At 40.8% G+C, this 25,143-nt stretch overlaps 2 protein-coding genes across 9 annotated transcripts in view; one reads left to right on the forward strand and one right to left on the reverse strand.

Moving 5' to 3' along the window:
• Positions 1-23,426, reverse strand: part of necab1 (N-terminal EF-hand calcium binding protein 1) — a 135,884-nt gene extending 112,458 nt beyond the window's left edge. The window contains exons 1-2 of one of the 5 annotated variants that reach the window (XM_059978859.1): positions 15,791-16,523; positions 12,439-12,463 (exon numbers count right to left, since the gene is read on the reverse strand). In XM_059978859.1, the coding sequence (XP_059834842.1) occupies positions 12,439-12,463; positions 15,791-15,871 (106 nt within the window). In that variant the 5' untranslated portion in view covers positions 15,872-16,523. Of the gene's footprint in view, positions 1-4,799; positions 4,848-12,438; positions 12,464-15,790; positions 16,524-16,623; positions 16,746-23,333 lie in introns of those variants that run through there. The other 4 variants (XM_059978850.1, XM_059978876.1, XM_059978884.1 and 1 more) reach the window with 4 other exon arrangements.
• A 587-nt stretch (positions 23,427-24,013) lies between these two features.
• tmem64 (transmembrane protein 64) overlaps positions 24,014-25,143 on the forward strand; it is a 79,188-nt gene continuing 78,058 nt past the window's right edge. For all 4 annotated transcript variants that reach the window (XM_059978836.1, XM_059978813.1, XM_059978820.1 and 1 more), the window contains exon 1: positions 24,014-24,730. In XM_059978836.1, the coding sequence (XP_059834819.1) occupies positions 24,032-24,730 (699 nt within the window). In that variant the 5' untranslated portion in view covers positions 24,014-24,031. The remainder of the gene's footprint in view (positions 24,731-25,143) is intronic.

The raw sequence follows: 25,143 nt of genomic DNA on the forward strand, positions 1-25,143 counted from the left end.
GAAAAGACCATCTCTGTCTTACACCAAATTTATTCAATTCTTTTACATATCAATTTATCATTCATCACTTCCCTTTTATTCTCATTACCCAATGCAAATTGGAAACAGTTATGGCTTTTGCCTTTGGAAATAACTAATCACATTACTGGACATGTGTTTCAGAACAAATTGTGGCTCAAACTAAGCTATTTCAGTACAGCTGCAACTCTAACATCTAATGGAACAATATTTGGAATTCCCTGTTGTATCACACGTATTATTACAAAAAGAATACATCCAGATGCTGACCTGGATGGGTAATTGTGGATTGGGACAAGCTGTTTTCTGGCAAAGGCATACTTGGTAAGTGGGAGGCCTTCAAAAGTGAAACTTTGCGAGTTAAAAGCTCGTATGAGCCTGTCTGAACAAAAGCTAAAGATAATATGTTACAGTGAAGCTTGGCTTTCAAGAGATATTGAGGCCCTGGTTATGAAAAAAAAAGCACAGCAGTTATCGGCTGGTAGGAACAAATGAGGTACTTATAGAGTATAGGAAACACAAGAGAACACTTAAAAAAAGAAATCAGGTGGCTAAAAGAAAATATGTGGTTGCCCTAGCAGACAGGGTGAAGGAGAAACCTCAGAGATTCTACAGATAGGTTAAGTGCAAAAGGATTGCAAGGGACAAATTTGGTCTTCTGGAAGATCTTAACGGTAATCTATGCATGGAGCCAAAAGAGATGAGGGAGATCTTAAATGGATTTTTTTGCATCTTTGTTTACTTGGGAGACAGACACTGAGTCTATAGAAGTGAGGCAAAGCAGCAACAAGGTCATGGGCCCTATGCAGATTACGGAGGATGCAAATTAGTATGGATAAATTGTCAATGTCTGACAAGATGTTCACTGGGACACCGTGGGAGGCTAATGCAGGAATTGCAGAAGCCCTAGCAGAGATATTTAGGTGAGGTACTGGAGGATTTAAGGATAGCTAAAGATGTTCTGCTGTTTTAAGAAAGGCTCTAGAAATAAACCAGGAAATTATAGGACGATAAGCCTGATATCAGCAGTGGGAAAGTTGGTGGATGGTATTCTACTGAACTGGATATATGAGTGTTTGAATAGACAGAGACTGATTAAGGATACAGTATGGGCATGTGCTTAGTGGGCTATGTCTAACTGATCTTTATAGTTTTTTGAAGAAGTTACCAGATAAGTTGATGAAGGCAATGCAGGTTGTCCACGTGGACTTTTAGCAAGGCATTTGACAAGGTCCCGCATGGGATGTTGGTCAAGAAGGTTCAGTTGCTTGGCATTCAAGATAATGTAGTAAAGTGGATTAGACATTGGCTTTGTGGGAGAAGCTAGAGTGTGGTAGTAGAGGGTTGCTTCTCTAACTGGAGGTCTGTGACTACTGGAATGCCACAGGGATTGGTGCTGGGTCCATTGTTGTTTGTCATCTACATCAATGATCTGGATGATAACGTGGTTAACTGGATCAGCAAATTTGTGGATGACACCAAGATTGGGGGTGTAGTGGAGAGTGAGGAAGCCTATTAGAGCTTGCTGCAGGATCTGAACCAGCTGTAAAAGTAGGCTGAAAAATGGCAGACAAGTGCGAGGTGTGCACTTCGATAGAACCAACCAGAGTATGTCTCACACAGTGAATGGTAGGGCACCAAGGAATGCAGTAGAACAAAGGGATCAGGTAATACAAGTCCATAATTCATTGAAAATGGTAGCACAGGTAGATAGGGTCACAAAGAAAGCTTTTGACACATTGACCTTCATAAATCAATATATTGAGTACAGGAGATGGGATGTTATGTTAAAGTTTTATAAGATGTTAGTGAGGCCTAATCTCAAATGTGTGCGGTTTTGGTCACATACCTATAGAAAAGATTTAACTAAAGTTGAAAGAGTGCAGAGAAATTTTACAATTATGTTGCTGGAACTGAATGACCTGAGTTGTAAGGAAAGATTGAATAGGTCAGGACTTTATTCCTTAGAACATAGAGAATTGAGGGGAGATTTGACAGAGGTATACTAAATTATGAGGGGTATAGATGGGGTAAATGCCTGCAGGCTTTTTCCACTGAGGGTCAGTGGGACTACAACCAGCGGTCATGGGTTAAATATGAAAGGTATAAAATTTAAGGAGAAACTTCTTCATGAGAGTGTGGAATGAGCTGTCAGCGCAAGTAGTGCATATGAGCTTGATTTCAACATTTAAGAGAAATTTGGATGGGTACATGAATGGCAGGGGTATGGAGGGCTACAGTCCTGATGCAGGTCGAAGGGAGTATACAGCTTAGGAGGTTTGGCAAGGGTGATGGGCTGAAGGGCCTGTTTCTGTGCTGTATTTTTCTATGACTCTATTGATTGAGTGGCCTTTAACAGAGGGTTATGAGATGGGGCAAAATATGAGACACAAAGATACACACTGGCTTGGGAAGAGAAAATGTTGAAAAGATTGAATACCATGTCACTTGTGCTGTTGGGGCTTCCAAAAATAAAAGGCTGTGAGGTATTCTTCAAATATTGCTTAATGTCCTGTCTAGAATTTTGTATTTAAATTCTCAATCCTTTATACACACAAATTGTTGCTGCTTATTGTGTCTTGTCCAAGAACTGCTCCAGTCTGACAAAGCATGGAACAAAGAGCTGGTTTTCAGAGGATATGTGACTGAGTGGGACATGAACGAGCCCTGGTAAAAGTGAGCATCAGGAGGAAAACTCTTCTCTGGTCAGACACTCGATGGTTCTAATTGTTAGGAGGCCATTTATCCCAGCTCACAGATATCACTGTGGGAGTGCTTCAGGGTAATACTTCGGCCAATCACTTTCAGCTGCTTCATCAGTAACCATCCATCCATGATGTCAGAAGTAGATATGTTCACTCATGTGTGTGCAGTGTTCAATTATATGTGTAGCACCTCAGATAATGAATCAGTCAAAGTCTGCATGCAATACCATCTTCGAACTTGTGTTGGTAATCATGAATTACTATTTGAGCTTCGAGCAGGTGGGACTCGTCAGCCTTAGATGGCAGCTACCTGGAAGGAAAACTCAGATTTCCCACCCATGGGAAAGGCTTTGGGAGTAAATCCTGAGGAAGAAATCCGGAGCTGGGGTCCCTAAGGCAGTTTGATGTTGTTCACAATTTCACTCCAGCAACATCTGCAATGACACTGGTGCCAAGCTGTATCAGTGCTTGTCCTTCCCCTGGACTACACCAGTGATGTGGAGAGTCGGAGCCCATGATCCCTTGTGTTCAATAGCTGCCTACTACTACTATTTGAGCAACACATGAAGCAGGAAGTGACCATCTCCCAAAATATAATCTACACACTCGTTCCTTAAACTCAATGGCATTATCAAACATTTAACACTGCTCCAGAAACTTAACCTCATCAGGCACATAAGTACAGTCATTACAAAAGCAGGCTGTGTATTCTTGTAACAAATGTCTCATAATATGACCCCTCACGCCTCAGTTACCTATAAGCCACAAGTTGAGAACAAGACAGAATAACCTCCAAACTGCTGCAACAACTCTGAAGAAGATTGATATTTCTAATGACAAAACAGACACTATGACTGGTTCTTTGTTCACCAACTTAAACATTTACTCTTTCCATCATAAGGACAGTGTGGTAATAATCAGCATTACCTACGAGTTCAATGAAAACACTAAGATGGTTTTTTCACTGGCATTTCAAATGGCAGCTTCCAATTTCTGCTGCATCATTCTGCCATGCATCCTCTTGACCGGAAAGTGTAATGGAATAAAATGCAATTATGCTTTGTTAGTAGTTCTATGGTGAACTAGTGAGGTTTTCTTGGTAGGTCAGCTGCCCTCTATCTTGTACACCTGCACATTGCAATGAAGATGTCACAGACAAGGTACAGGCCATAAGTGCTTATATCGCCATTGGACTCAGGTCGAAGAGTACAAACAACTTGAATCGAAGGGCTATATACACTTCATATATGACACCTCGACTGGCATATGTAGCAAGGTCCCATTTATTTGAAATGCATCATTGACCCTGATATAAAAGGTCAGTGACTGTGATTAAATTAAAATAAAAAAGAAAATTGAAACAGCTGAGAGTTATGTTTTTATCCTTATTTGGATTCAATTTAATGTTTTTAATTAATTTCTGACATTTGAATGTGTCTTAAAGCGTATTTATTATTTTATTACTACTTCAATATAACCTGTTTTAAAATATTAAATTCCATTAAATGAATTTAATTATCAGAATTCAAAGGCTCTGTTAGCAAAGACATCAGGATGGCTCAGGGTCAGGGCATCAGAATCTGGACCTGTGGCATGGTCACAAGTTATAGGCTGATACCCCGGTGGGGTGGTCATGGCAGTGAGACCGTACAATCAGTACAATCAAAACCAAAATCTGTAACACGTAGTGTAACTGCAGGAATTGCAATAGTGACAAGCCAGGGTGGCTGGCTGGATCCAGCTTTGTTTTCTCATTCTGACCTTTGGTTTAACTCTATCATTACAGTTAGTAAGGTGGATTCATTGAAAGATTGGCAGGTCATTGCATTTCCATAATTAAGTGCAGCAAACATTGGAGTGAGATGGCAACTGAAAGAAAAACAATTATACTCAGTAGAAAAATGGATACTAGATATATTCATTGATACTTCCTTCTGACCACTGATCTTTGAGTGATTCACATGCAACTACCAGAAAAATATTTTTTACTGTGCACAATTTGCTGATGCATCTTAGATCCACCAGAGATTAAGTAAATGATTCATACTGCTTTATTGATCTTTGATAGATACTCACCCCACATTCATTATATTCCATCTTTAATTAGGTTTCCTGAAATGCTGACACATTTAAAATTGTGTGAATACTTCTTCATTTTTTTGTTCACACTGCTATTAAAGCTTATACAGCAAAGCAACATGGGACAGTTTTGTTTGACAAGAAAATCAGAGTTTGATAAGCTATTATTCAATTTGGTGTCTGTGACAGTAACTCAAAGGAATATTGATCATTACGAATTGAACATTGTTTTTTTCTAATTAATGCACACTCCGCAATAAACTATAAATGAGTTATTATACAAATGTAGTAATCTAGGAAATTTTGAATGCTACTTTGGGCATCACTTCAGTCTCCTTCATCTTCACCTCATCTGTTCTCAGGATGAGGTTTTCCTTTCCACACCATCTGAGATGACCTCCTTCTTCAAAGAATGGTTTATCTTTTCCTCTACCATTGCTGCCCTCACCTCATCTAACCACCACCTTAACAAGACAGGGTTCCTCTTGTCATTACCTCCCACCTTGTGAGCCTCCACATCCAGCACATCATTCTCTGCCATTTCCTCATCTTCTAGGGAAACCTATCAGTAAGCACATCTTTACCTCTTCCCCACCCCTCTCCCATTCTCTGGCTTTCTCAGGAATTGCTCTCTCTGTGATTCCTTTGTCTATTCTTCCCCCCTCACTGATCTTCCTCCTTGCACTTATCCCTGGAAGCAGAACAAGTGCAGCACCTGCTCATTTGCCTCCTCTCTCATCACCATTCAAGGCCCCAAACAACACTTTCAGATGAGGCAGCACTTCATCTGCAAGACTGTCGGGGTCTACTGTGTTCCCAGTGCAGCCTCCTTTACATCAGTAAGATCCCCAATGTAGATTGGGGGAGCTGCTTTATCAAGCGCTTTCAGTCTGTTTGAAACAATGAGGATTTCCTGGAGGCCAGCCATTTTAATTCCATTCTTGATTCCCGTTCCAACATGTTGGTCCATGGCTTTCTCTACTGCCACATTGAAGCCACTTTCAGGTTGAAGGAGGAAAACCTCAGTAGCTTCCTTTTCCATTTGCCATTCTGGCTCCCCTCTTATCCCTTCTCTTCTCCTTACCTGCCTATCTCTTCCCCCAATGCCCCTCCTCCTTCTCTTTCTCCATGGTCCACTCTCCTCTATCAGATTTCTTCTTCCTTAGCCTTTAACCATCCCATCTATTACCTCCCAGCTTCTCACTTCATTCCCCCCCTCCCTCACCCACCTACTTTCCCCCTTACTTGGCTTCACCTATCATCTTCCAGCTTGTACTCTTTCCCTTCCCCCTCTTCCTTTTCCCATCCTGATGAATGGTCTAGGCCTGGACCTTCATCTCTTTATTCCTCTCCATTGATGCTGCCTGACCTGCTGAGTTCCTACAGCATTTTGTATGTCACTCTGGATTTCCAGTATCTGCAAGATCTCTTGAATTTAGATACCACTATTCTGCTCAGAATAGGTAGCATCTATTAATTATAGCATTCTGCCTCTTTCGTGTTTACCAAGCAGCCAGTGTGCAATCTGATTTAGTCCTTGTGTTAAGGTTCCAAAATTGAGATATGTGCTTATCATAATTATTAACAGCCTATCCTGTAGCAGCCAACCTTGCAAAGTCATTCTGATTGATTCCAATTACATATTCTGACAGAGTTCCAACTAGGACTGAACATCTATCATTTTTTTGGGTGACTGATGAAAAGATATTATATGGGGCCATTTTAACCGTGGTTTTGATTTTCTCTGGATCATGAACTTCAGATACAGGAGATACACAGAATAATGACTTTACTCTGGAGCAGTCCTTTCACAAAGTGAGGCAAATGTGGATGTCCTTTACATTTTTACCATTAGGAAATAAATTAAAATGTGTGGGAAGAGAAGGCAGAGAGAGAACATTGTCAAATATTCAGAGGACCTGGGTGTAAATTTTGCCAGGTTCAGATTTATGAAAGGTGGATATAAAGAATAGTGCACACAATTAGGAGCCTCCTCTCATCTGTTACATATTGACAAAATTCAAAGAGATCGTACAATCTTAAGTGTTTCTTTCCTAGCTTCACAAGTACAATTTCATTGCAGCAAATTGAGTAGTGTACAATGTGACCTGGTTGTAACTCCTGTGTCGAATAAAGTGGCCACTGAGTGTATGTTTGTGGTCTTCTGCTACTGGAGTTCATCCACTTCAAGCATTGATGTGTTATACCTTCAGAGATGCTCTTCTGCACACCACTCTTGTAACACATAGTTAGTTGAGTTATTGTCGTTCTTCTGTCAGCTTGAACCAGTCTGGCATTCTCCTCTGACCTCTCTTGCTAACAACATGTTTTTGCCCATAGAACCTGCCACTCACTGGATTTTTTTTTGTTTCTTGCTCCATTCTCAGTAGAGACTTCTGTCCAACACAAACATATGATGATGTAACTTTTAACCAGAGTCATTGCACAATAATGATATTTGTCAATGTCTCTCGCACCATCCACAATCTCATCAACTCTGGAGATCTCCCATCACTGCCACTAACCTCATAGCGCCCTTACCTTGCACTGCTTATTTCTATCTCCTATCCAAGATCCACAAACCTGACCATATGGGTAGACCTGTTGATTTTGCCTGTTTCTGCCCCACTGGACCCATGGCCACATATCTCGACTCCATTTTATCCCCCTTGGTTCAGTCCCTTCCCATCTACATCCGCAACAATTTACATGCTCTCGTCTCTTCAACAATTTTCAGTTCCATGGCCTTGATTGCTTCATGCTCACCATGGATGTCCAGTCCCTATGCACTTTTATCCCCCACCAATAAGGCCTTAAAGTTTTCTGTTTCTTTCTCAACAATGGACCTGACCAGATCCCCTCCACCAGCACCCTCCTCCATCTAGCGGAACTGGATCTCACGCTTAACGATTTCTCTTTTGGTTCCTCCTATTTTCTCCAAACTCAAGATATAGTCATGGGCATCCGCATGGGCCCCAGATATGCCGGCCTTTTGTTGGCTACATGGAACAGTCCATGCTCCAAACCTTACCTGGTAATGCTCCACAACTTTTTCTGCGCAACATTGATGACTGCATTGGTGCTGCTTCATGCACCCATGCAGAACTCATCAATTTCATCAACTTTGCTTTCAACATCCACCCCGCCCTTAATTTCATTTGGTCCATTTCTGACAACTCTCTCTCCTTTCTCAATCTCTCCATCTTTGAAGAATAACTGTCTATTGAGATCTTTTATAAACCTACTGATTCCCACAGATATCTTGATTATACTTCTTCCCACCCCGTCTCCTGTAAAAATGCCATTCTCTTTTTTCAGTTCCTTAATCTCGCCACATCTATTCCCAGCTTGAGGCTTTCCTTTCCAGGACATCAGAATGTTCTCTTTCTTCAAAGGACAGGTTTCCTTCCTCCTTCACCATCGATGCTGCCCTCATCCACGTCTTCTCCATTTCCTGGACATCCGTGCTCACAACATATTTTCTGCGCCATAACAGCAATATTGTTCCTTTCACCTACCAGCCCATGAACCTCTACATCCAACATATCATCTCTGTAACTTTCGCCATCTTCAATGGGGCCCTACCACTAGACAGATCTTTACTTCCACCCCACTCTCTGCTTTCTGCAAAGATAACTCCCTTTTTGATTCCCTTGTTCATTCGTCCCTCCCCACTTATCCCTGGTTGGATTGCTACACATGTCTATTCACCTCTTCCATCACCCCCCATTTAGAGTCCCAATCAGTTCTTATGGGTGAGGCAACACTTCACCTGTGAATCTGTTGGAGTGGTCTACTGTACTCAGTGCTCCTGTTGTGGCCTCCTCTACTTTGTTGAGATCAGCTTTGTTGAGCACCTCCACATAAACTGGAATTTCCTAGTGGCCAACTACTTCAATTCCTCTCCCCATTACTGTTCCAGAAGGTCATCTTCTGCCAAGATGAGACCATAGTCAGGTTGTAGGACCAGCACCCCATATTCCATCTAGGTAACCTCTACCTCCATGGCACAAACATTGATTTCTCCAACTTCTGATAATTTTCTTCCCTTCCCTTTCCCTATTCTTTAATTCCTCACCCTGGCCTCTTCCTTTTTCTACTCCACTGCCTATCACCTCCCCCTACTTCCCTTCCTCCTTCCCTTTATCCCAGGGTCTACTCTCCTTTGCTATCAGATTCCTTCTTCTCCAGCTCTTTGCTTTTTCCACCTCCCTCCCAGCTTCCTACTTCATTCCTCCACCCCCAACCATCTGGCTTCACCTATGACCTTTTAGCATCTTCCTACCTTCTTATTCTGGCATCTTCCACTTTCCTTTCCAGTCCTGATAAAGGGTCTCGACCTGAAATGTCAACTGTTTATTCATTTCCATAGATGCTATCTGACCTGCTGAGTTCCTCCAGCATTTTGTGTGTATTGCACAATAACCAACTGTTCTGCAAGCATGCAACAGAATCTAAGGTGCCTAAGACATCTCAGGACTGACTTTGACTTCCTTTGTACGAGATAGTTTAAATTAGCAGTCACATGGTAAAATGCTTCAAGGAAAGTGCAATCAGATGATAGAGTTTTACTCTGACTTTAAGAAAAATATATTAAGTTTGAAACTAAATTTAATTATGAGGGATTAGTTGATTAAGGTAGATTGTTAAATTGAATTACTTCTTCTTAGGCAGTCTTTTTGAGTTCAGGATGACTTGCTTCCATTAAAATTCTGTGGGAGTTGAGCTAGCTGATGTGGGATTTGAGGGTTCTTCCACATTGCAGATTGTTTAGGCAGATGGATGGTTGATTGGATTATTATTCACTTTTCCACAGCTTGTGCTCAACTTCCATGTGTTTCCATCAGATTCTTGGTATCTTTCCAAATACTTCTGTGCCAGCTTTTTCTAGTCTTGGATCAGAGATCTCCACATCAGGAGTCTTGAGGTACTTTTTCAGTCAGCTTGAAATTTTGTTTCATGTATTGGAAAGTTGGAGCTCAAAATAATAACTTGTTTCAGATGTTACAAAGGATGAACAACTCTGATGGGCAGAAGGGTGCAGAGTGGCCCCTGCCCCCCCACCTTTTGGAGAATCGCAAATCACTACTATTTCGATGCTGCTACCAAGGAAGTAAGAGAGACAAAAGGAAATCTGCCAGGGCAGTTGTTATTGATAACAGCTCATGAAAGAGAATGAGAGAGAGAGACAGCTAAGAGGTACACAAGGTGGAACATCTCCTACTGACAAAAGCCTTTGATTTACTGCTATTGTCTTTTGGAGAAGGATTGTTTACTTGGTACTGCTCTATTCATTGAAATCCCTCAGGGGACAGCCAGAGTGGGCTGGTTTGATGGGTTATGTCATTCAAACCTGATTGACACCTGAGACCCTGTGAGTGGGGATAAAATTGAGGTCTGGGGTAACACCCCTCAGACGCATCAGGAGAAACGCTAGTGAGCATCAGAAACCCACGAGACAGGGTGGGACATGGAAGACTGAACGAAGGGTCGGTAAATTTTAACTCACAGTGTTTTATAGCGAGGCCGGTGGGGGCTTGTGTGTGTGTCCACCTTTGCCTGGGTGACATGTCCACCACGGAAGAATGGTCTAGCTAAAGGACAGCGGGGTCATACCTGAATGGCCACAACAACAACGCATCGACGGATCAAAATCGTAAAGGAAGGTTGGCAAGACAATAGCTGTTACTGCTTACATGTTCTCTCTCTCTCCAACAATTGAAACACAGTGACCAACAACTACCGCAGCCTGCATGAACTGAACTGAACTTTATATTTCCATCTGACAATTCACTATCCCCTAGACAATGATAGAGCTTGTTTCTTATTGATTATTATTATACCCGCACTTTTAGGTTTAGTATTGCTGACGTATATTATCTGTATATTTGCATTGATATTATTTTTGTATATTTTTACTAATAAATACTGTTGAAAATAGTATCACCAGACTCCAACGGACACTTCTATCTTTGCTGGTAAGACACCCAGTTTCGGGGTTCATAACACAGACAACTATTAGATTAAGCCACAAACAAGAGAAAATCTGCAGATGCTGGAAATCCAAGTAACACACACAAAATGCTGGAGGAACTCTGCAAGCCAGGCAGCATGTATGGAAAAAAGTGCAGGTGACGTTTTGGTGGGCCGAACAGTCCATAGATGCTGTTTGACCTGCTGAGTTCCTCCAGAATTTTGTGTTTGTTTATTAGATTAAGTGGTATAATTGTAAGTATGTTACAGCATTTCAGAGAGAAAAAAATAAATAGTTGTGAATAAATGACTGGGAAATTAAAATTCTATAGCAAAAATAATAAACTGTGGCTAACAAAATAAGGTATGGAGGATTTTAGGAAAAAAAGTTTATTTTAGTGTCTTCAAACCCAAGAATTGGGAAAGTATCAAGAACAAGGAGAGGATGAATTAAAGTGAGAGAAGGTATAACTTATGTAAACTAACCAGAACTATAACTAATGTAACTCTCCAATCCCTAATGAGTAGTGACTACAGAAAATTGTGTTGTAATTTCTGTTTAACCAAAATTTTAAAATTCCTATTTTTTTTCTCTAGGAAGAACATTTATATTGTCCTTATATAGAAAAAGATCATTCACAGAGATGTGAAGAAATAGATGTGAAAGAAAGCAATATTGGGAATGTTACCCAAGAAGATGGTTGAAGAAGCAGATTTTAACAGATATTAAAGATGGTAAAAAGGAAGAGATTAAGTGATTAGATAGGAAATTTCTAAAGGGCAAGAGATGGGTGTGGTGGGTGATATATTTCTGGAAGTTGCATTGATAAGTAGGGGCAATGCTGTGGAAGTGAATATAACATGAGATTCAAGGTTTTAATTTTTAGGTTTTCAGAGTCAAGGCTGTTCAGCAAAGGCAGCAGGTATAAATAAGTAGGGCACAGTGAGATTTAATTCAACATTTATGATACATTGAAACACGGATGGAAAGTTAGAATTTGCACAGTTGGTAAAGGTCACGAGTTTGGGAGGTGTTTGGTGAAGAATATTAGGTGAATTGACACAAAAAACATCAGTAGTATGGAGAAGCAATGTTCGGGGTGATGGACGAGCTGTCAATCAAATATAATACTTTGTCCTGAATTACAATATCAATCTTGTGAAAAGTTCTTGGTGATGTGCTCCTTTCAAGCAAAATAAAGATATTCAGTATATTACTGTCCCGAATTTTAGTTTCCTAGATGGTGGCAGAGCCCTAAGGTGTCTGAAGAAGAGTTGTGCAGGTCTGTCCTTGCTGTTGTCTCCACAATTTTTATTGGGCTAATTCAGTAAAGACTTAGGTTAATGATAATCTCCCATGATGTTTACAGTAAGAAATCTGAAAGTAGTGATGCTCTTGAATGTTAAGGCTGGTTGATTCAACTCTAATTGAATGGTCATAGGATCTGAATATTATTGCCACCTATCAGTCCAGGTCCAAATGTTGGTCAGCTCATGATCTGAAAAATTGCAAGATTGTACAGATTAGGGCTATGCACCCTGGAATTCTGAAGTTAATCAATCTTTCAAGAGATCAGAAGAAACTAATAGTGTGACAGAAAAAAAAATATTTCTTCTGTTCAGAAAACTGATAAAAATAGATTTAAAACTTCATAATTCTTACCATTCTTGTCAGCTCTTCGTAAGATCTGAAATGAATCATACACAAAAATGTCCCATCAGTGTCAGGGCCAGGCCAGAGTAATAAGGCTCAGTGAAAGAACTCAATGTAAAAAAGTTGTCAATTAATGGTGACTGAAAATTACTCATATTTCCTGCAGATTAATCACCTTTGTTTGTCAATTGTTCTAATACAGATGAATATTGAATATCTTAGCACATTACAGATCACATTAAATAGAAATGTGCTGGACAGTGTTTCAATTAAATTTTGAAATTTGAAACTATTTAGCTTCATTCTGTGCTAAATTTCAAAATCAGCTCAGCTAGTTGAAATTAATTGCTCTGTCCAAAGTGCTACCTAAAAAGTTACATACTAAGTAAGTCTATTTCAATTGCTTTTCCAATAAATTGACAAAACAAACGCATACAAACTGTATTCAGAATTAGAAATGAAAATATGAAAATCAGTATGCTAATTAATCTGATATAAAATTCTAAACCTGTTTCAGTGGAACAAAGTGATTTAAACAGATAGAATACATAAGACACCCTAGTCACAGACCTCCAGTCAGTAAAAGCACCTTTCTACTCTTTCTTCAATGAGCAAGCCAAATTTGGATCCTATTTATTAACAGATCATTGATTTGATATAACTTCTGGACCAGGCTGTGCTGAGAGATCTTGTCAAATGCTTAACTAAAGTCCATGTAAATATCATACATTGCCCTGCCCTCATCAATCATCTCTGGCATGTCCTCAAACATTCTCAATCAAATTCATGACACAGGACCTATGCTGACTTTACTTACTAATTGTCATGTTTTTCCAAATGTGACAAACCTGTCATCAAGAACGTTCTCCAATAATTTCTTTTTTTTAAGAAAATGTTTGTGAATTTGTTTTGATTATGATTTTTATATTTATATATAACCTTTCTGATTTCATGATATTCACCTGTTTTTGTTCTCATATAGAAAAATGGAACAGCCAAATTCACAAAAAACAATGAGGCAACTGTCTAATAATTTTGTGGATGGTGATTGGGTGACTGGACATGTACTAAGATAAAGTATCATAGTTTTCTTCAAATTGGGCCATGAAAGATGAGAAAAGGGTCGTGTTTAATGTTAAATTCTAATTTGGCACCTCAATCAGTGTAGCATTCCAGGTACTGAGCTATTTCCCTGGGTTATTTCATCATATCCAATAACTTTCTCTCTCATGTCAGCTGAATGCAGAGAGCTGAAAGAGCTGAACTTTGCACTCAGGTAACAATTTATAATGAGTCCTCAGTGATGAGGCTCCACCTCTTCCATGGGTTACAATGTCACCTGCTGCCAAAGCATTGTAATAATTATTGAATGTTTCTGAATTCCATAAAAATACAAGGACTATTACAATCAATTTGAATAGTTAAACATTTAAATTAATTAAAGTATTAATATGAAATCTGAAAAAGAAAAACAAATTTACCTTTATCTACCTTTCCCCATCATAGTGTCTAGAAATTCATATTCCAATACAGGTGTCCCCTTCCCCCCCTCCCCCTTTACAAAGGTACAGCGTTCCTATGAAACCTTCCTTAAGCCGAAATGGCATAAAGCAAAGAACCATTAATTTTTATGGAAAAATTTTTCGTAAAAGTAAAAATCCTCTTTGTAATGCAAAAACAGGTTACTAATGAAGGTCTTTTGTAAAAGTGAAGTGGCATAAAGCGAACATTCATAAAGTGGAGGACACCTGTAAAACAAACTCCAATTTTATTTCAACAATGGGAAGGTGAGTTCTTCAGCTAAGAAGTGGAGAACCCAATGCTATACTTGCTTATTTTATTTTGAAGCAACTGACTTCTGGCAAGATTACTATGATGGAAATTATTTTGTATTCATATTTTATGACATAAAAGGAGGGCATTCAGCCCATCTCTGACAGATTTTGGAGCCATTCCACAGTTCCACTCTCCTACTTACCTTCCTGCCAACTATTCATTTCATATGTCCATTAATTTCCCTCCCCCCACCAAAGATAACCTTTAGGAATCCCTCACAAGGATTCCCAAGTCCCTTTGCACCTCTGAATTTTCTCCCCATTTTGAAAACTATGCTTTCATTCCTTCCACAAAGTGCACAATCATATCCTGAAATATTAACTCTTTCACTTTCCACAGATGTTGACTGACCAGCAGAATATTTCCAGCATTATTGCTTTCTATTCCAGATTACTAGCATCTATATTTGTTCAAAGGCTATTGTGAGAATTGCCTAGTTTAATATAATTTGCACAGCCAAATTTCACTTTAGTGCCTTGACCCACTTCTCCTGAAGGTATTTTAATGTAAATATTCAGTTCCACTTTAACATTGTTCCCAAACTAGCCATTGCTGCAGACACATAAACTTTAACCCTTACATTTAGGATTGACCATGTGGGTCATTTCCACTGGACCAGTATCTCCATTACAAGTAAAGTGCTACCCTTGGATTTCTGAATTGATGGTTCCTTACATTCCTTAACTGCTTTACCTTGTACTACTTCAGTGCTCTGTAGTAACAAATTCATTTGTAAGAACAACATGCAAGACAAGTTGCATAACCAATTTACCTATGTAAATATTTTCACCCATCATTGCTGTTTTCCCTTAGAATTCCAAAAACCAATAAGAGTCCATCCTAACTATATGGAAGCTAGGATATTACATCTCAAAAATGAAAAAGTAGCCTGTTTATAATTCAAAAAATATAGTTTTAGTATTAAGGAATTTTCATTGAGACTCAAAGTTTTTGTATTAGCCTGTTTAATTTGCTCTTTCACTTAAGACGAATAGATACAGTCAGTGGCTTCTAATCCAGAGGCAGCTCCAGGGCTTGCTTACTATGAGGATTTAAAAAAATAATTTGAAACATTTTTTATTTGATCCTCTTGATTTAAAAAAAATCCACTGTAGCATTATTAATGTTGGTGCTTTAGCAGATGCAATCAAAACTTCAAAACGTTTGACTGAAAAAAATTATTCGGATTCGGAATCAATACCAACATTTTGCCAAGAATCTTCCATCACAATTTGCTCAAAGTGCTTCTTCACCGCATATACCCAACATTTATATTTCAGAGCACTAATCACTGCAATATTTTAAAGCATTTTATCTGAAAGTACAACCCTCAATTTCTCTATTTAAGTATATCTCAGCTATTTAAGTATCGTATATTACTGCACAATGGACATTTCATATGTGGTCACAAAGTGCGAGGATATAAATTGCCGACAGCTTGAGTTGCTGCTGGTTTTAACTCGGGTTACCTCTAAGTAATCGTGTTAAATAGATGATATTTTGAAGAATTTCCTTAAATACTCACGTCCAGGAAAATCGACGTGCCTTTCTTCAAATCACAATTCGGGGCTTCTGTTGAAAAAGGATACGTTTCCGGGCAAGCCATGGTTTAAGAGAATTTCTATCATGCGCGAACTTGATGACTTTGTTCTTCTGAAATGCGGACGAGTTGATTACAGTACTAAGAAACCCAGCATAAATCTGCGCAGATGCCTTTCTGGAAGCTACCTCTGCGATTTGTCGCTGCTCTGGGTATGTTTTGATCTGAGCAGGTTACCGCTGTTTGGGTTCGGGGGCCACGCGATCACACGCACACACTCATTCAGAAGTCGAAGCTCCGCAGAGAGACGCTTACGCTCTTAATCTCGACAGATCTGAGCACATACACTGTCGGCTTCGCACCGCTTCCGCTAAAAACAAACACGCACAGAGTCACACACACTCGTACGCACACTGTGAAACTGACGCCTATTTTGCGAAACCGTCTATATCGATTTCCCGTTTATTTCAGCCTTTTCACCCATTCCCGTTTTTCTTAACCTCAGGATACACTTTTCCCCGTTTTATTTTAAAATCTGATTTGCTCCTTTGTCTTTTAGGTTCTTGCATTTTTCTTTCTCCTTTGGGACTGCCGCCGCTTGTACGTCTCCCCAATTGTGAAGTCAAGGCAAATGAAAACCTGGGATACCTAACTCAGTTAAATCCGTGTTAGTTGTTTGACAATATCTCCCAGGGCTCTTTGACAGAAAGCAGGAAATCGATGTCTTAATGGAGACACGTATATGAAACGGAGCTCAAAAACCGAACAACTGCGTTTGTTGGCGCTCTTCAAGTATTTTGAGTACAGTATTCACTTACAGGCAGATAGAACTGAAGAAACACAAAATGTTGGAGGAACTCAGCAAGTCAGGCAGTATCGATGGAAATGAAGAAACGGTCGATATTTTGGGCAGGATATATTTCTTCAGGACGGGAAAGGAAGGGGTAAATCGCCAGAATAAATAAGTAGGGGGTGGGGATGGGAAGATAGCTAGGTGATAGGTGAAGCCAGGAGGAAAAGGGCTAAAGAAGGAATTTTATAGACCATGGAGAAAGGGAAGAAAGACGGGCATTGGGGAGGTGACAGGCAGGTGGGAATAGAAGAGGGGAGGGGCAGAGTTTTTGTTTAAATGGTAAGGAGAGATCGGTGCCTTCGGCTTGGAGGCGCCTCCACCCTGAGAGTAGCCCCGAAGTGAAAGAAGAGGAGGCCATGAACTGATATGTCGGAACGGGAATGGAAATCAGAATTACAGTAATATGTTTGGCCAGTGGTAAGCTCCACTTGCGGTGGATGGTGCGGAGGTGCTCGACGAAGCATTGCCCCAATTTAACCGTTTGCAGTGAAAAGTGTCGGGAGGAAAAATAGTGAATTAGTGGGGAGAGACGAATGGACAAGGGAATCACGGAGGGGGCGATCTCTGTGGAAAACGGAGAATGGTGGGGGGTGGTGGTGGTAGGATCCCTTGGGAGATGGCGCAAGTTGCAAGGAATGATGGAGACTCATGGGGTGGTAGGTGAGGACAAAAGGAACTCTTTCACTATTAAGGCAGCGGGAAGATGAGGTGAGCACGGATATTCAGGAAATGGAGGAGATGCGGGTAAGGGCAGCATCAATGGTGGAGAAAGGGCATCAGTGAAAAGGAGACGAAGGAACTGAGAAAGAGGGATAGCATTTTTATAGGACACAGCCTGGGAAGAGATATAGTCAAGACAACCGCGAGACTGTTGGTTTACAAAAGACTTCCGCCGACTGTTTGTCCCCAGAGATGGAGACAGAGAGATCGAGAAAGGGGAGGGAAGTGTCAGAAATGGACCAAGTGAATTTAAGGGCGGGGTGAAAGTTAGAAGCAAAGTTGATGAAATTGACGAGCTCAGCATGGTGCATGAAGCAGTACCAATGCTGTCGTCAATGTAGCAGAAGAAGAGTTAGAGAGCATTACCTGTAAAAGGCTTGAAATATTGACTTTTCTACAGAGCAATATTTCTGAAAAGTAAGTACTGAATAGAAATAGCCCCAACACCCAGTCTCATATTCTACAAAACAAGCCAAATCGAAAATCTTAGCAAATAGAACTATTCTAATTATTTTCATTAAATCCTTCTGAGTCATAATTTCCAGAATGTGGGGATGGGCCGAGCAGATGGGGCTTGTCACCCGTGGTTGGCAGCTCATGTAGAAGGAAAATTTAGATGTCAACTCTCTGCTGCCTTGCAGCTATACCCACTCATGAAGAAGACTTCCAGAGTAAACCCAGGGGAAAAATTCAGAGCTGAAGTCCCTGAGGCAATCCCAAGTTGAGTTCCATGCTGACTGGCAACTTCTGCAATGCCCTTGGTGCCAAACTGTATCAGTCTCTGCTGTTCCTTTGGATTCATCAGCTGCGTGTGTGTGGGGAGGGGGTGCCTGCTGCACAGCCAGCAGCTTACTCTCCAGATCGCATTGCCCTGGCTCGGGTAGCAACAGCGAGCAAACAATGTCCATGGTTGACCCCAACCAACAGGGGGCCTCCAGAATTCCCAGTTCCCCATTTAAACATAGTTCAACTTTAAAAGTGGAGCAGCAGTGACCAGATTCCAGTGGTCAGAGATAGGGTACAGATCAAACAAATCCTTACACTGAAAATATGGATATCCAAGCAAGATGCATCTGGATGTTTTCACAAGGGCCTGCTATTTCTTTCAACAAATTTTTCTAAAATAATCATCAAAAGGTTATAAAAATTATAGCATATCAAGCTTAAAATATAGTGAGCACAAATTTAATTTCTGTTCCCTAATTGCAATAGTTTTAAAAAAGCGAATGAATAGGTATCACCTTGTTAGATCAAATTTATCTCTTTTGCAGATCTCTACCAATGAGTCCATTTACTTACCTTCATTTTGTCCTTTAAGATAAAGTACAAGTACACCACACGAAGTTTAAAAATGTTAGAAGTGCAGGCAGAACAGGGTTGTGTATTCACTTGAGCCTCCGCCACTATTAAACAGTTTAAATGAATGGAGATGACCTTATTGAACATGTAAGACACCTTCAGTATCTTGTTTATTCAATAAGGTCATCTCCCATTCTTCTAAATTCCAATTGGTAAAGGCACAATCATTCCTCATTAGACAAACAAATAAAATTCATTAGAAATAACTCTAATGCAAATATTGAATAGTCCTCATTAAGTACAACTAAAACTGTTTGCATTACACCTTGTGTGGTCTCATTGATACCCAGTACAGTTGTATCAATCTATCCTCATACTTTACTCCATCTCCTTGTAATAGATTCCAGTTACCTTTCCAATTACTCGATGAACCCACATGCTAAGACCCAGCATTAACTTATATGGCACCCCATTCATTTCAGCAATCAAATAACTCATTTATCTCGATTTTTGTTTCTGTTTCTTGGTCAATCCATGTGCATATATTATTCCCAAAATCATGAGCATTAATACTCTTTATGCCATTTTATTGAATGTTTTTACAAAATGCAAATACTCCACATCTTCTGGTTTCCTTTTATCTACAATTTTCAAAGAATCCTATTTCATAAAACAATATTGACTCTGCCTGATGGTATTACAATTTCCAAAGGGTCTACTACACCTTTCTTAATGAAAGATGTTAGGATAATTGGCCATAGTTTGCAGCAACTAGTGTTACATTTTCTATGGCCTCCTAGTTTTATTTCTTAAAATAAATATAATTGGACACATTAATTAATTGTATATAATCATACAGATTCAATTTGAACAATTTTTAGTATTTATATTTATTGCCTATCTACTCAAATAATCTATTCTATTATTTTAAACCATCCTTTGTGGATTTTACTTTTCTCATTTACGGGCCCACACCACAATATTGCGAAAATGAACACTTAAAAAAAACCTCAACTTCCTTATTTACCTGTACATGAATCATAAGAGTGCTTACTTTTCAAAGGAATATAGCTTTGTTAAGAACAATATTCAAAAGGTTTGACACCTTCCAAGACTAAGTAGCCCTGTGTTCCATCATGCACATGGAGCAAGCCCTTTTGGCCCAATAAGCTGCACTGCCCAGCAATCCATCTACTTAATCCTACCCTAATCGCAATGGCCAATTAGCCTACTAACTGGTACGTCTTTGGAAAGTGAGAGGAAACCAGAGAACCTGGGGGAAGCTCATGCGTTCAAGGAAAGGCTGTACAGATAGTGTTGGAATTGAACTCTGATGCACTGAGGTATAACAGCATCACGCTAAACTCTGGTTTGTCCTCCCAAGGTCCTCCCTCATTCTTGTCTGCATTTTTCCATTTGGCCCAGATTCCACCACAAGTTTTGATAGCCTTCCTTGCTGTGACCACCCCCCCCCCCCCCAATCTTGATGCTGTCCGCATATTTGCTAATCCAGATGACCACATTATCCAAATTGTTGATACAGATGACAAAGAACAAACCTAGCACTAATCCCTGTGGCACACCAATAATTACAGGCCTCCAGTCAGAGAGGCAACCTCTCTCTGTCTATTCTTGCAAGGCCAATGTCCAAGTCCAATTTACTACCTCATTCTGAATGCCTTCTTGACCATCACCCATACAGGATCTTGACAAAGGCGTTGCTAAAGCCTACAGACAATATCCACTGGCTTTCGTGGTAACTTGCTAAAAAAGCTCTAAGATTGGTTAGACATGACCCTACCATGCACAAAGCCACATTGGCTATCTTCAATTCGTACCTATCTAAATAAATACTTATATATTCAGTCATTAGAATACCTCCCAACAACTTACCCACTACTGATGTCAAGCTCACTGGTCTATAATTTCCCAGCTTATTGATAGAGTCTTTCTTCAATGATGGAAGAACACTAGCTATTCTCTGATCCTCTGGTACCTCATCTTCGGCTAAGGGTTTTTTAAGTACCTCTGCTAGGACTCTTGCAATTTTTGCACTAGCCTCCCACAAGGTCCAGGGAACACCTCGTCATGCCCTGAGGATTTATCCTTCATAATCTTCCTCAAGATAGCAAGCACCACCTCCTCTGCAGTCCATGATCTCACTGATGTTTTGACACATTTCTATATAATTCTGTATTTATCACCCAAATAAATACAGGTACAAAAATCTATTTAAGATCTCCCCCAGGTACTCAGCTAAATGTCTCCAATCAACACCACCTAAATTTGGGACTTATATTACCAAGAAAGCCAAAAGCGAGGCCCAAGTCAATATCCTGACCTGAAAACATTTCATTCTTGCCTCATTGTTTCAGGATATACGCAAATCATGGAACTCCCTCTGAACAGTTTATCAGAAGGACTGCAGGTATTCGAGATGGCAGCCTTCTCAAAGGCAATTTGGAGTGGCAAGTGAATTGCTGGCCATGTCAGTGGCATCTATGTTAAAAAAAATGAATGAATACATCTTCCGATATGTTAAAAAAAACCCTCACAACTTTGTCAACAAAGCTGGGAGTGAGGATTTGCTGACTGCCAATATTTTGAAGGTAATTTCAAAGGTGGGAGTTCTTCATAGTGCCATTGGGAACTCTGTCAGTACTCTGATCTCAGTGCTGGAGCATTCAACAAGATAAAGATTTCCTATCCAGGAATCACAGATAACAATTGCGAGATGTTAGATCATGCCAACAAGATCTGACCCATTAGAAATTACTTTCAGGAAGATCAATTTACAACATTTTGCCTTATTGCATTCCTGTGTTTATTCTTTTAATTGTGGATTAACTTAATACCTCTGTTCAAATTACATGCAAAAGAACATGCTTGCAATGTCAGCACAGAATTATACATCCTTGTCAGTTTTCAACTGTACAAAAGTGCCCTCTTCAGCACTAAATTGGAAATACATTGAACTGGGACAAAACTAAATGCAATATAATGTGTATAAATCAAACCATGCGCTTTTTTGACCTGATACAGCCTCTTCACAAAATTCATGCTGCCTGCTCATTATCGTCATCATCCAGATAACACAAATATGTACTTCATGTTTACCAAACGTTAACCCATTTTAAAAACCGTCTGCATTATTATGTGAGGAGCGCATCATGGTTGGGACCAGCGGTATAATTTCAAATGCAGGTTCCAATGACCAAATTGGAAAGGAGGAAATGAATTCTCTATTCAGTTAGCTCAAACATTCTTCTGGTTATAAGAAGCAGAGGGAAGGTATACTTGCCAAGGCCAATATGAGGATTCAAGTATGTTTTGATAACAATACATTTATCAGTGCATCAAAGTAGAGAAAATGAGGACAGATAGGGGACATGTCAGTAGGGAGAGGGAATAAAAATCAGTGCCTGCTGAGTACATTTAAAAATCACTTCCTTGAATGAGTGCAGCTTCAACAACACCCAAAGTTTAAAGTAAATTTATTATTGAAGTTTACATATGTTACCATATACCACAAAGAATCATTTTCCTGCAGACATTTTTGGTAGATACAAAGGAATCTATGAAAAACTACACACAAAGATGGTCAAATAACCAATGTGCAAAAGACAAACTGAGCAATGTAAAAAACAAATATGATAAACAAACAACAAATAATATTGCTAACATGAGCTGTAGAGTCCTTGAATGTGGGTCCATAGTTTGTGGAATCAGTTCAGTGTTGAGGTGAGTGAAGTTAGCCACCCAGGTTCAGGAGCCTGATGACTGAGGGGTAATACCTTTTCCCGGAGCACGTTAAATGTGGGGGCACCAGTTCTGGAATGATATGCTGATAATTAACCCACGTTGATTGCACACTTAGTATACTTGGTTTTAAATATTGTATTCACCAGTTTCTCAGGCTTCCTAAAACCTATCCATGAGAACAAAAGAAGCTAATCAAATCAATCCAATTGAAGCATGATAGTGAATTCCCTCAAAGGTCTTCTTTCTTGCAAACAGGAAACAGCTTGACACAATAATTTTGCTATTCTAAAATGCTTTGTTTTATGTTTTGCATTCTGACAGTTATATTCTGCACATTGGGTCCAGGAAAATATTATTTCTTGCACAAGAATATAAATGTCGATGACATAATAGCATAACACGAGAGACTATGGTTTAATCCAGACCGTTGATGATGTCAGTGGAGTTTGCAATGGCTCCATGTCACTGCCCAGGTTTTCTCCAGTCCCTCCCCCCACACTCTAAAGACACATGAATTTGTAAATTAATTAACTAACATAAACTGCTCCTAATCTGTACGTGAGAGATATGATCTGGAGAGTTGGGACTGCGGGAGAATAAAATGGGATTACGTGGCACTAGTGAAAATTGCTGGCTGAAGTACTGCATTAGATCAAAGAACTTCTGCAACAAACAACCTGTTGGAGGAACTCAGCGGGTCGATCAGCGCCTGTGGGATGAAAGTACAGTCATCAAGAGTCCCTGTTGCTCTAGATCCAGCATAAGCAGTCTCTCGTGTCAGGAGAAGCCTGCTGATCGTTTCAATCAGCGCCGCCCGCCCCTACGACTGCGACGGAATATCCTTCCCCAGAATTGATAACTTGCCCGAGGCACAGCAGCCCTACTACCGCATACCTGATGCGGCGCTCGCAGACGCCGAGTCGTTTCAAAAGCAGGCGCCAATCGGTCACGTGGAGGAAGAGCGGCAGCATTCTGGGTGAGCGGCCGTTGCTGTGCTGCGGCTCCGAGCCGAGCCGAGCGGAGCCGAGCGCAGCGCAGCCCGGCCCGGCCCGGCTCCGAGCCCGGTCCGGCGGATGGCGGCGGACTGACAGGGGCTCGGCGCGCTCCGGGAAATCAGGCGCGTGGCTTCGCAGGGCCCCGCTAGGTGGCGGGGAGCCAGGGACTGACTGCTCCTGTGTTGTTAGTATTTTTCTGTGCAGTCTGTCCCTGAGGGAGGATGAGACGGGAGGACGTGGCAGGAACGCTCCTCTCGTCCACCAGCTGCCCCAGCACAGGCAGCCGGAGCATCTAAAAAACCTCTTGCTCAGCCTTGGGGAAAACCACGAGAGGGAAAACATCCCTCTCTCTCTTCCACCTCCCACACCCCTTCCTTTGGTGTAAAGTCGCTGCAGCAGCTCCCCGTAGACACTTACAACCTCATTCACTCCACCCCAGGGTTGCAGCTACGCACATCGATGTAGTTTCGGCAAAAGTGAACAAATCTTCCGAATTGCATCGGATTTTTATTTTTGTACCTTTGGAGAAATCTGGAGAGGAGAGTGGACTATATTTTTGAGAAGGCGTTATGATTTAACTTCTACTTCCGATTCAATATGTGGAACGCTGGCGTCGCATCTTGGCTGTTTTTTACCAAAGTATTGAAGAAGTTAAGCAAAGGTCACTTGGTGTTAAGTCGGAACTTGCAGAGACCCTGCCCCAACTCGCTGCTGCTGAGCCAGGCGGACGCAGTGGACGTGGCTTCATACGAGGAACGAATGCAGGTGAAGGCAGAACTCAACTTACAGCATCAGGGCATTGATAACGAGCTGCCTATCCTGGGCGACCCCAAGGCCACGTACTATTTGAATAACTGCTTAAAGAGCTTCCTTCTGATCTGCGCCTTGACCATTGTTTGCTTCATCTCTTTGGCGCTGGTGCGGCGCTACCTGAAGGATCTGCTGCTATGGGTGGAGAGCTTGGACAGCTTGGTAGGGGCTTTGCTCTTTATCGTGGGTTTCATCGCCGTCTCGTTCCCCTGCAGCTGGGGTTACATCGTGCTAAACGTGGCAGCCGGTTACCTGTATGGCTTCCTGCTGGGTTTGGGGCTTGTGGTGATCGGCGTATTGATTGGGACGTTCATCGCTCACTTGGTTTGTAAGCGGCTGCTGACTGCGTGGGTGTCCGCCAAAGTACGAGCGAACGATCAACTGAGCGCCGTGGTCAGAGTGGTGGAAGGAGGTAGCGGACTGAAGGTGGTGGCTTTAGCCAGACTCACTCCCATTCCCTTCGGACTGCAGAATGCAGTGTTCTCGGTTAGTATTAGTGTTGAACCTCAAAGTAAAAGGAATGAGAGGTTACTTGGATGTGGATCATCTCCGTACGTTAACAGCCTAAGGGAAATTCAATACAGACTTACTGTTTTTTTTGCTCAGAGGTAACCTAGCCAAAGCATGAAACAACAAACATTTCTCAGTTTCCTGGGAACACAACAATCTTGCCTCTTAATTTGGGATGGAAAACTAACTAAAATTGATTTAATGATCTGGTTTGCAGGACATAGTATTTTGAGGGAGTGTGCATAGATAAGTTAGCTTATGGAATTATAACCAACTATAATCTTCCTCATGTTTATCTAAATCGTTTTGATGTTTTAGTTCTTACAAATTGGTGGCATGGGACAGCCTGAGCTCCTTAAATTTCCATGCTGACTAATTGGTGGTTCTTC

This window comes from Hypanus sabinus, chromosome 1, assembly GCF_030144855.1.
Source record: "Hypanus sabinus isolate sHypSab1 chromosome 1, sHypSab1.hap1, whole genome shotgun sequence".
NCBI classification, from domain to species: domain Eukaryota; kingdom Metazoa; phylum Chordata; class Chondrichthyes; order Myliobatiformes; family Dasyatidae; genus Hypanus; species Hypanus sabinus.